General features: G+C 38.7%; 1 protein-coding gene across 2 annotated transcripts in view; it reads left to right on the top strand.

Moving 5' to 3' along the window:
* The window catches only part of tmem9b (TMEM9 domain family, member B), a 52309-nt gene extending 45316 nt beyond the window's left edge, over positions 1–6993 (top strand). For both annotated transcript variants that reach the window (XM_067993959.1, XM_067993958.1), the window contains exon 5: positions 4286–6993. In XM_067993959.1, the coding sequence (XP_067850060.1) occupies positions 4286–4441 (156 nt within the window). In that variant the 3' untranslated portion in view covers positions 4442–6993. The remainder of the gene's footprint in view (positions 1–4285) is intronic.
* Positions 6994–13349: the final 6356 nt, after the last annotated feature.

Here is a 13349-nt window from a genome sequence, read left to right as displayed (position 1 = left end):
GACAAATAAAGTTTCTCTGCTATTACAAATCTTTCTGAAGTTTTGAGAAAAGGACAGAAATTCAAGCTTTAATTTTAAAATATGGATAGCTGCGGTTTGGGAGGAATGCAATCTTGGGTGAATTTTCTTATCACTGAAATAGTTATTGACGTTCTGCAAAAGGCAAATTCACAGGTAAAACAGGTAAAACATGTTGCTTCAGCTTTCTTATGAAGTGCCAACAAGCATTTGAATTGTAAAAGCAACTTTCACCACATCTTGACAGTTTTACTCTGTAAACTCAACCGTCCAACGGACACCTCATCCGCCCCAAGCCATTTCTAAGTGCCTTGGCTCACATGCAAGAGGCCCATGTCCCAGAACCGCAGGCTAATGGAACTTTGGAGGAATTAGAACCTGACATACTGGAGAAAGTTCTCAACTTTATTTGTGTTTGTAAAATTAATCATATTTGGAGGGTTTTTTTGTTTACTGAGAAAACTTTTGCAGGCTTGCAGGTGTTCACTTAAGAATGAAGATTAATGTGAGCAATTAGAGCATTTGTCAGTTAAAAATACAGCTGTATTCATCAGTACTGTTTTGCATTTTCAACAGAATGTTTAGGGGTCGCTTTTTTCTGATTCACTATCTGTCCAGCAAGTCTGTTTATTATTTAACATTGTGCACTTCACCTATTCTGCTTAGTATCAACTTAACGTAGGTCTGTTTGTAGTCTCTGGTTGTACCAAGATGTATGTTTAGTTTATGATCATGTGTACCAGAATGTATACCAAGCTTGCACAGACCGTAACTTGCAGGAAAGAAACCTTAGTCAGATGGATGTATTAACTGTTGATTGCTGGATTAATAAACTGAGAAACAGGTACTGCGGACATTATACAAAGATTAAAAAATGCAACTGCAGCCTGAGCAATTGTACAATATCTAAGATTGTGTAATCTTTTTAGTTTCTGACGGTTAGCAAGAGCTGATTTTGAGGTAAAGACTCACCCTTGAATCAATAGGTGGCATCAGGGATCATAACCTATTAACTGGAGTTCTTTTTGTTCTTTCTCTATGGAGTTTGTCATTGTTTTATGAAGGCAACTCTATTTCCAGCTCATCACAAAAGCCTTAACCCTACAATTTGCAGGCCACAAATTCATCAATTGTGCATAGGGTCTAGCTTGTAGATTTATGAAAATTATATATACAAACCATTATGATGAAGTATAATATGTACATTGAGTTTGTAAGTAGCCCTTATATAATATTGCAAAAGTATAAATTGACTATTCTTTTAATGAAACCATTTATTAAACTACAAGAGATGAACAACATCTCTATGCTTATTCTGGTCCTTAGAACATCAGCTGAAGTGGTGGATCTTCCATTACTGTCAGATGTTTGTAATTGATGACATGAATGTAGTTGATGATAATTAGCCAACTTGCAAAATAATTATAAACTTGGTGATCCCTTGATCATTCTGTCCAGATATTCCATATTGCCCACTTGGCAGATTACCATAGAGCCTTATTGAAACAGTGGATCTGTCTGCAGTTTGAGGCAAGAATTATTTGTCCATCCCTTAGAGTTAAATTCTTCTACTTCCTTTCTGATCCTTGGGTCATAGTTTATTGCTGTGATCAAAATCAGTAATACTTCACGTATGTTGATTCAATTTACTAACCAAATTGCACTGACCTGTGACTTAAACTAGAAGGTTTAGGATTTGAGGTACTACTAGCTAAATAATCTAAGTCCTATATTGCTTGTTTTGTTCAGATATTTTTATTTTCCATTAACCATATTGTTAGCCCCAGTATCTAGTTATGAAAGTTGGCATTGATGGTCTCTTCTTTTCAGCATCGCTAGTTTCATCCAAGTCAGGTTGAAGAATGAACCAAAATTAGAGCTAGGCCAATCATGAGTGAAATCAGGAAGCACTTTTTCGCACAATGGGAAATAGTGGAAATCTGGAATTCTTTCCCCCTAAAAGACTGTGGTTGCTGGCTCAATTTAAATTTTCAAGACTGAGATCAATAAATTTTAATAGGGGTAAGGGTATCAAGAGATGTGGATCAAAGGCAGGTAAATGGAGTTGTGGTACAGAGTAACCATGGATTGAATAGGAACAGGCTCGAGGGGCTGAATGGCCTACTGCTGTTCCTATAATGGTTTATTTTTCTCTTCATATTTGATAATATATTGCTAAATGTTTTTACTGCTTAGATTAAAAGTGAAGGAAAATTATATGATTCAGATTAAAATCTGTCTCCAGTTTTTTGCTATTTATTTCTTAACATCTGTTTCAGACACAGAATTAATGGTTGGACTATAATGTAAGGTGGTAATTACCATATAATAAAAGCGATTGACTTCGTTTGGCCACCTTGGTATTTAATTTTGGATTCTACACTGTATGTTATTTGTCCCAGGTGCCCTGTAGATATTAAGTACTTTATGTTTCTTTATAATGTATGTTTTATTGACTTCCAGGTTTGTTTTAGGCTATAAAGGTAGTTTGTTTTTATTTGGAATTTGTTCAGTTTCTTTATTCTGTCTTAAAATTTTCTACCCATCCAGCCAAAAGTGTTGATGCATCATCCCAAACCAAAAGACCTATTTTATCTTTAACAGTTCTCCTGCTTCACTAGTAGCTACTAGATTTATTTTAATGTCTCTTGCTACCAACAGTCTGTCTATTCCTTTCTTGAATCTCCTTATATTCCTAAGAATTTAGATTTTTTGTTATTTTCATTGTAAATAAGCCAGTTAGCTTGGGTCAGATTTGTAAGAAAGGCAGTAAACTCTTTCACACAAGTTTTATTTTGAAATAAAGACAGTAGAAAAGATTTTTTTTGTTCTGTGGAGAATAAGATTAATCATATTCAGTGGTATGAAGCATGTGCAGATGTGCCATAAAATAAACAAGAATAAAAGACTACATTATATATTGCCTTATCACATTTCCTAGTATGTCTCAAAGTATAGTCATTTCCTTTGAAGTGCAGTAATTGTTCGTATGTCAGAAAATGTGGCAGCCATTTTAGGAACATAGGAACAGGAGTAGGCCATTCAGCCCCTCTTGCCTGCTCTGCCATTTGATAAGATCATGGCTGATCTGTGATCTAACTCCATATACCTGCCTTTGGCCCATATCCCTTAATACCTTTGGTTGCCAAAAAGCTATCTATCTCACATTTAAATTTAGCAATTGAGCTAGTATCAATTGCCATTTGCGGAAGAGAGTTCCAAACTTCTACCACCCTTTGTGTGTAGAAATGTTTTCTAATCTCGCTCCTGAAAGGTCTGGCTCTAATTTTTAGACTGTGCCCCCTACTCCTAGAATCCCCAACCAGCGGAAATAGTTTCTCTCTATCCACCCTATCCGTTCCCCTTAACATTTTGCCGGTTCCCCTAAAATTTCATGATGTGAATGACTAGTTCATCTATTTTCGCTGAAGGAGGAATTTTGACTAGGAGAACTCCCTGCTCTTCTTTGAACAGCGCCATGGGATCTTTCATATCAACCTCAACAGGCAGAGGCCTCCAACAATAGAGTATTTCCTCAGTGGTGCACTGGAGATCAAGCTAGATTGTGTATTCAAGTCCTGCTCTATTGGAAAGGAGGGAGGTATATTTTATTTTTCTTTCATTTACTATGATCAGAGGTCTAGTGTTACTCTGCCACCTTCGTAGGACCAATATTTGCAGCATAGAGTAAAAGCGCATGTCTCCAAAAAACTGCTTTATAAGCACTACATTAGTAGGCTCCTTTCTCCCCCCGTAATGGAACATTGTAAATCCCCTGCACCATATTAACCACTATAATGTGAATGTTAAATTAATTTGCAACTGGTTTATAGTTCACAAAATGTGATGTATTGAATGCCAATTTTATTAAGTGAAAAATCATTTTTGTAACTAGTGATTGGACTTCTTATAAATTCATGGTTTCAGAATGTATTTAAATTTGTAAACATGCCTCCTTGAAGTTATGAAGAAATACTGCTAAAATCAGTGCTTGAAAAAGTCATAGTTTTAATAAGTTCCATGATGCAATTTTGCACCATATAGTCTATTTGTTCCATCCACATTGATACATTTGGTCTTCCACTTGCCACATTCTTGGTAGTTCTCATATTCATTTTTCTTTACAAAATATCTGTTAGTTAAAGGGTCCTGGTTTTAGGTATTGCAGGACTCAATATATTACTATTCTTACTGCTATTTTTCTGTATTGATTTCAAAACTAGTCTTTCTTCTGTATTGTCTAAAGAGGCCCTGCTTTCTTTTTTAGGACACACAGCCATTTGCCAATGCCCACGAAGTGCTGTCCCGTTCTCGGTCACGTGCCAACATGTTGAATAAAGTTGAATATGCACAGCAGCGTTGGAAGAGACAAGTTCAAGAACAGCGGAAATCCGTCTTTGATCGCCATGTTGTCCTCAGTTAAAAATACTGCCTCCTAAAATATATACAGGAAAACTGGAAGAGAAAAGTCAGTGGACCTATAGAAACAATCTGTCTGATAATCTTTTCTATGGTCCTACCTGCTTGTGGAATTCCTTTTATCTTTGGCACCTCAGTGTTAGTTCTTTGAGAAAATAGTATAGTAATCATGCCTGTAGTTTGATATTCTCTTAATATCATGATTTCCATTTAATTGTTTTAGTGATGGTTTCCCCCCTAAATTATAGTATAGTTGTGGAACAAATGCCACAAGATATCAAGTAATTATAAACTAATTATAAAATATAACTAAAAGTTAATATTTGTTTCCTGGATCCTTTGATTATGGTGCAGTTACAAAAAAAATAATTTGGTAGTAACAACAGATATTGACAGAAGGCTAAGAAATCCAACTCTTGATATAATCACAGAATGACTGTTAACGAAACTCATCCTTTGCGGAGCTCTCCCAGCACTCCCTGTCCTAGAGGAAGTGCCTAACACTTTTGTTGACACCCAACACCTCCTTTTCATTTTTGTTTTTAAACTGACGTTTTTTAGTGAAGTGGTGAAATCTAAAGATGACAACTGTAAACATAATTATGAAGACAACTAATCAAACATTATAGTAAGAGTACGTGTTCCCCCCAAGGAATTGTTTGCAGATAATTTAATATAGTGCAAAAAATGTTTAACACCTAAGTTACATTGATGAAAAGAGTTAGTTTTGATTGTTGCTGCAAACCCAAACATTACAGAAATAGCCTAATAACTTTTTGAAAAATGGTGCTAGGATATGAAACACCTTTATAGCTATTTGTTTACACCAGTGTTGGTTCAAAGTGCCTGTTCTCCATTGTACAGTTAATAGATGGATTTTGCAGTTCATCAAAGATCTTAGAATTTTTTTATCCCCAATTTTTCTCCTGAATTCCCCTGCTTTCCTGAAGGCAGCAACTCACTCTAGGGCATTGTTTAGTTGGTGCCAGCAACTCTCTTTCTGTTACCTAGCTCAAGTGTTGGCCAAGACATTGTATTGGTAAACTATTCCACTCTGAGAAGCACCATGGCCAAGCTCAACCCTGTCCTCACCTAACATCCATGTGCACTTTCTAAGTGTTGAGTTGAATGGGCCTATACTCTGGAGTTTAGAAGCATGAGAGGTGATCCCATTGAAACATATAAGATTATGAAGGGGCTTGACAGGGTAGATACTGAGAGATTGTTTCCCCTGGCTAGAGAGTCTAGAACTAGGAGGCATAGTCTCAGGATAAGGGGTCAGCCATTCAAGACTGAGATGAGGAGGAATTTCTTCACTCAGGGTTGTGAATCTTTGGAATTCTCTACCCCAGAGGGCTGTGGATGCGGAGTCATTTAATATATTCAAGGCTGGGATGGATAGATTTTTGGATTAGGGGAATCGAGGGATATGGGGATCGGGCGGGAAAGTGGAGTTGGGATCGAAGATCAGCCATGATCTGATTGGCGGAGCAGGCTCGAGGGGCCGTATGGCCTACTCCTGCTCCTATTTCTTATGTTCTAATAGAAGTCACTGGATGCTGGTTTGGAGCAGGCGCTCTGGCTAATCATTCCTCTCTTCCCCTCCTCTCCCCCATCGCATCAGAGATCAGCTAAGTCAACACAATCCAGAGATAGAACCTGAGATCTTTCGGTTCTGTAGGATTCAGTACATAACATACAATGTATTTACCCAAGAGGAGTCCTGGCCTTATAATGTAATTAGATGTTAAAACAGTGATGGTCTGTGTTTTTATTCTATACTTCATTGTATTTAAGCATTCCTCAATCTGTTTGAAATACTGTTTAGATGATGGCTGGGCTAGCAGGTTTTTGTCGGTGCTGTTTTGTAACCAGCTGCTAGGCACTAATGGAGTACCTGAAGTTATTTTGCCCTGGCTTTTCCTTCCTTTTCTGCAGAGAGGAGAATTCCGACCCCCACCGACCCCCATACGCGTACAATAGCACAACTGAAACTAACTTGCCAAATGGGAAGAAATGGTCATCACGTCCTGCTAATCCATGTGTAGCATGTTAAAGTTGTAGTGTGCTGCACCAACACTTCGCCAGTCTGTTTTTAACTTTTCAATATCTGCCACACAAAGTTGAAAGAAAAAAGTTTACTTATAAAAGCAGTTGTATTTTTTTTCATACTGCTAAACTCATATATTGCACTCTGATGAGACACTGAATGACTGCTGGCATGTTTAAACTTGGGATCAAAACAGGTCATGCCACAAGAAGCTTTATAAGAAGGTTGATATTCACTGCAAAGTCAATGGCTATTCTGATCATTTAAATACTATTTTCTGCACAATTAACGATTAACTATGTGGGATTGTATAAGAATTAATTTTTTTTACACAAGTTCAGTATTTAAATGAAACAGACTACAGAATACTAGTCCCTTAATTTATCTCCTTTCCCCTCCTCCCCCCACTTCTCCCTTCAAAAGATATAAATGTGTATAGTCTGGGGCCTCAATTTTGTTTTTATAAGCTGTAATTAATAAATTTAAAAATTCTGACTTCTTTTAAATTCTGACTATTTATTCATTTGCAGTGGCAGATATAATTAGATCTTTGTGCAAGATACCCCAGTTAAGTGAGAAAGCAAACTTATAAGGGGCTCATGTCCAAGATTGACAGAAATATTAGGATACATTATTGTACAGGACATAAAAGTAGATCCAGCACAGGTTTTAAAAAAAATGGTATGGTTATTAACACTTCTAATTCCCTAGTTCAGATTTGCTATCATTTTGAAATGTCTCATCGTTTTGTTTTAAACTTATGAGCTTTTATGCAGATTATAAAGCTTGGCAGTCAACAAAGGACCAAGTGACCATTGAAACGGTTGTTCAAACAGACTTTAGTGAAAGGTATCTGTTTTTATTATTGATAAGTGAGTAATGTAAAGCAAAAGCTACCTAGTCTGATTAACTTCTGGAATTCCCATATTTCATTACACCAACCAAACGATTAATCGAATTCCACTTTCCTACTTGCTCTCCATACTCTTCAATATTCCTCGTTTTCAAGCAACTATCTAATTCCATTTTAAAAATGCTTATGGACACTGCTTAAACAATGGTTTATTGTTGAGAATTCTACATTCTACCACTCTCTATAGAAATATTTTTTTTCTTACCTGCCCTTTAATTCTTTGTATCATTATCTTAAATTTGTGCACTCTTGTTATTATCTCACTGACCAGTGGAAACAATCTATCACTATTTACCCTATCATAATATTTCATAGTTTTGAAGCCCTTTATCAGGTCATTCCTCAACCTTGTAATCACACAAAGCAGTTTCGATCATACTAAGTTTAACAAATTTAACAATATATTTGATGATCATACGCTTTCATTACCCTATTTTCCATCTGCATCCGCAGTCTAGCTCTCATCACTGTCTTGGTTGAACTATCATTGCAAATAATTCTAAAGGATATCTTCCAATAATAAATCTGATCAATTAACTTTTATATTGAAACTGTCTAGTGACACTGCAGGATTTTTTCAACTGCTGATGTTAGACTATGGGTCTACCAAGTAGTTTTGTGTCCTTCTCTCTGACAGAACAATTTTGAGTAATATCTCCAAGGAGGGCCCAGACCAGTTCAAACAAGCTTAGTATCAGCCTTCAAAATTCATAATACATCATTTCCACTATGAAGAAGTCAACCATGTAATATAGCTTGAGGGTTTTACCTTTGTCCATTTTATGGTATGCATTTTCACAAATGTATTCCTAGGTTTGACATGATTACCCTGTGTGTTTTGAAATGATGGTCCAAGTACAGTTAATCCTCTTATTGGGAAAGGACTCATTCTTACCTACTCAATGATGATTAAAGCAGATTCCATTGGGCTTAATTTTAGGTATTCTACCTCATCCCCAAGAAAAATGGAAAAAAGGACTCCTATCATTCTGCACCACATTTTCAGATATATTATAGAACTTTGTACACCTTTTACTTCTCCTTTAACAGATAGTATTTCTGTACAATTTAACAAAATATCCCAACATTTATTGTTACTTCTACACTTTTTTTTGGTATGTTTTCATTCATATGAACCCAGTTGTAGTAGGCTCAAAGAAACTACAAGAAATATATGGAAGAAAACGTAGCATAAAGTCTGAACATAGTCGTGGATCTGGTTGGAAGGGGTTGGCATCATGGGCCTATCCAAAACTCTGCCATAACTATATCTGCCCTGGTTTGATATGAAACCGAAGCCATGAAATATCTGTAATACTCTCACTCCATTACAGCATTATACATACATGAACCAACCTGCTAACACTCACTGTCTAAACTCACAATGCAGAATGACCAGTTGGCTGCGGTATCGAAAGGCTGCCGGTACCCATGAAACTTATCCCAGTATGTGTCTGTACTTTCAGGCGAGGTGGACAGAAAAATTGAAAAAAGTATAGCAACTGAACTAAATTACAAAAAGGAAATACTGACCAACAATATGCATTTATATAATTCATGAAAAATTATATTTTGAGGTAAATTACATAGAATGTACAGCACAGAAACAGGCCATTCGGCCCAACCGGTCCATGCCGATGTTTATGCTCCACACGAGCCGCCTCCCACCCTTCTTCATCTAACGTGATGCTGAGACTATCGTGGCTAGCACGTTCAGTGAGGTGGTCACACCGCAGGTAAAGATTACGCAGGCAGAAAGGAAATGGGTGACCGCCAGGCAGAGTAAAAGGACTAGCAGGTTAGAGCAGGAGTCCCCTGGGGCCATCTCCCTCAAACAGATATACCGCTTTGGATACTGTTGGGGGAGATGGCTTATCAGGGGAAAGCAGCAAGAGCCAAGTTCGTGGCACCATGGGTGGCTCTGCTGCACAGGAGAGGAGGAAGAAGAGTTGTAGGGCTATATTGATAGGGGATTCAATTGTAAGGGGAACAGATAGGCGTTTCTGCGGCTGCAAACGTGACTCCAGGATGGTATGTTGCCTCCCTGGTGCTAGGGTCAAGGATTTCGTGGAGCGGCTGCAGGACATTCTGGAGGGGAGGGTGAACAGCCAGTAGTCATGGTCCATATCGGTACGAACGACATAGATTTAAAAAGGGATGAGGTCCTGCAAGGTGAATTTAAGGAGTTAGGAGATAAATTAAAAAGCAGGACTTCAAAGGTAGTGATCTCAGGATTACTACAGTGCCACGTGCTAGTGAGTATAGGAACAGGAGAATAGACCGGATGAATGCATGGCTGCAGGGATGGTTAGGAGGGAGGGATTTAGATTCCTGGGACATTGGGATCGGTTCTGGGGAAGGTGGGACCTGTACAAGCGGGACGGGTTGCTCCCGAGCAGGACCAGGACCAATGTCTTCGCGGGGGTGTTTGCTAGTGCTGTTGGGGAAGGTTTAAACTAGAGTGGCAGGGGGATGGGAACCTGAGCGGGGAGTCAGAAGGGAGTAAAGTTGAGAGCAGCAAGAGAGGGAAAGACCCAGGGGAAATTTACAATACAAATAGTACAAACAGTTGTTCAAGAACAAGTGAAAGGGAAAAGCATAGAGCAGCAGAAAGAAAGTGTACTTTAGACACTACAGATAAAGTGAAAACTAGAAGGCATAAGGCGATTAACCCAGCATCAAAGCTGAAGGTCAGGCTAGGGTGTGTGGCCCAACTAAGAGTTCTATATACAAATGCACGGAGTATAAGGAATAAATTAAATGAACTACAGGTTCAAATTCAAATTGGAGGGTATGACATGATAGCTATTACTGAGACATGGCTGCAAGATGGTCAGGATTGGGAACTAAATACACCGGGTTATAAGGTCTACAGGAGAGATAGGGAAAATGGAAGAGGGGGAGGAGTAGCCTTAATGATTAGAGATGAAATCACTTCAATGATAAAGGGGGATATAACGAGAGGCAAGCAGCCAACAGAGACCTTATGGGTTGAATTGAGAAATAGGAAAGAATTTAAGACTATAGTGGGAGTTGTATACAGGACCCCTGGCAGCAGCTCTGAAGTGCTAGATTGTATAAATGCAGAGATTAGACAAGCGTGTAAGAAAGGCATAGTGGTCTTAATGGGGGACTTTAACCTTCACATAGATTGGGAAAAGCAGACTAGCAACTGTCAAAAAGGTAGTGAATTTCTTGTGTGGCCGGGATAGTTTTCTACAGCAATATGTCCTAGAGGCAACAAGGGGGCAAGCCATACTAGATTTAATTCACGGTTTAACTGTGCGTGAACATCTATCCAATAGCGATCATAACATGATCGAGTTCAATGTAGTGTTTGAAAGGGGAAAAAAGTGAGTCAGCTGCTAAGATTCTAGACTTGGGTAAGGCCGACTTCAGTGGGATGAGACAGAGACTGTCCACAGTAAACTGGGCAAATCTGTTAATGGGTAAAACGACTGATGATCAGTGGGAAATGTTTAAAGAAACACTTAACGTGATACAGAATCGGTTTATACCCCTGAGGGGCAAGAACTCTGCATGCCAAAAAAAACAGCCATGGACAACTGAAGAGGTAAGGGACCGTATAAGACATAAGGAAAGGGCATACAAAAAGACAAAAAAATGGCACAGATCCTGGCGAATGGGAAAGATACAAAGATCAACAAAGGGTCACAAAACAGATAGTAAGAGCTACAAAAAGAGAGTATGAAAAGAAACTTGCAAGGGATATCAAAATCAATACGAAGAACTTTTATAGTTTCATTAGGAAAAAGAGGGTGGTCAGGAGCAGTGTTGGCCCCTTAAAAACTGAAAATGGGGATATTGTCATTGACAATGGGGAAATGGCAGACATGTTGAACAAGAAAACTAATATTGAATCGGGGACAGGGACTCAATAAAATTAACATAAGTGAAGCAACAGTAATAAAGAAAATAATAGCACTAAAGAGTGACAAATTCCCAGGACCAGATGGTTTCCATCCCAAGGTTTTAAAGGAAGTAGGTGAGCACATTGCAGATGCCCTAACTATAATCTTTCAAAGTTCTCTCGATTCAGGAACTGTCCCTCTAGATTGGAAAATTGCACATGTCACACCGCTTTTTAAAAAAGGAGAGAGAGGGAAACCAGGGAATTATAGACCAGTTAGCCTAACATCTGTTGTGGGGAAAATGCTGGAGTCTATATTTTAGGATAGGGTGACTGAACACCTCGAGAATTTTCAGTTAATCAGAGAGAGCCAGCATGGATTTGTGAAAGGTAGGTCGTGCCTGACAAACCTGATTGAATATTTTGAAGAGGTGACTAAAGTAGTGGACAGGGGAATGTCAATGGATGTTATTTATATGGACTTCCAGAAGGCATTTGATAAGGTCCCACATAAGAGACTGTTAGCTAATATAGAAGCACATGGAATCGAGGGAAAAGTACGGATTTGGTTAGGAAGTTGGCTGAGCGAAAGGCGACAGAAAGTAGGGATAATGGGTAGGTACTCACATTGGCAGGATGTGACTAGTGGAGTTCCGCAGGGATCTGTCTTGGGGCCTCAATTATTCACAATATTTATTAATGACTTAGATGAAGGCATAGAAAGTCTCATATCTAAGTTTGCCGATAACACAAAGATTGGTGGCATTGTAAGCAGTGTAGATGAAAACATAAAATTACAAAGCGATATTGATAGATTAGGTGAATGGGCAAAACTGTGACAAATGGAATTCAATGTAGACAAATGTGAGGTCATCCACTTTGGATCAAAAAAGGATAGAACAGGGTACTTTCTAAATGGTAAAAAGTTAAAAACAGTGAATGTCCAAAGGGACTTAGGGGTTCAGGTACATAGATCATTGAAGTGTCATGAACAGGTGCAGAAAATAATCAAGAAGGCTAATGGAATGCTGGCCTTTATATCTAGAGGACTAGAGTACAAGGGGGCAGAAGTTATGCTGCAGCTATACAAAACCCTGGTTAGACCGCACCTGGAGTACTGTGAGCAGTTCTGGGCACCGCACCTTCGGAAGGACATATTGGCCTGGGAGGGAGTGCAGCGTAGGTTTACTAGAATGATACCCGGACTTCAAGGGTTAAGTTACGAGGAGAGATTACACAAATTGGGGTTGTATTCTCTAGAGTTTCGAAGGTTAAGGGGTGATCTGATCGAAGTTTATAAGATATTAAGGGGAACAGATAGGGTGGATAGAGAGAAACTATTTCCGCTGGTTGGGGATTCTAGGAGTAGGGGGCACAGTCTAAAAATTAGAGCCAGACCTTTCAGGAGCGAGATTAGAAAACATTTCTACACACAAAAGGTGGTAGAAGTTTGAAACTCTCTTCTGCAAACGGCAATCGATACTAGCTCAATTGCTAAATATCAATCTGAGATAGATAGCTTTTTGGCAACCAAAGGTATCAAGGGATATGGGCCAAAGAAAGGTATATGGAGCTGGATCACAGATCAGCCATGATCTTATCAAATGGCGGAGCAGGCACGAGGGGCTGATTGGCCTACTCCTGTTCCTATTTTCCTATGTTCTATGTTCCTAACCCCATCAACATATCCTCCTATTCCTTTCTCCCTCATGTGTTTATCTAGCTTCACCTTGAATGCATCTATGCTCGTCGCCTCAACTACCTGTGGTAGCGAGTTCCACATTCTAACCACTCTCTGGGTGAAGAAGTTTCTCCTGAATTCCCTATTGGATTTATTAGTGACTATCTTATATTTATGGCCCCCAGTTCTAGTCTCCCCTGCAAGTGGAAACATCTTCTCTACGTCTACCCTATCAAACCCTTTCATAATCTTAAAGATCTCTATCAGGTTACCCCTTAGTCTTCTCCTTTCTAGAAAAGAGCCCCAGCCTGCTCAATTTTTCCAGATAGGTATAACCTCTCAGTTCTGGTCTCGTCCTAGTAAACCTTTGCACCGATTCCAGTAAAAGGAAAATTCC

This window comes from Heptranchias perlo, chromosome 12, assembly GCF_035084215.1.
Source record: "Heptranchias perlo isolate sHepPer1 chromosome 12, sHepPer1.hap1, whole genome shotgun sequence".
Taxonomy (NCBI): Eukaryota; Metazoa; Chordata; class Chondrichthyes; order Hexanchiformes; family Hexanchidae; genus Heptranchias; species Heptranchias perlo.
This window is presented reverse-complemented; position numbering and strand designations above follow the sequence as displayed.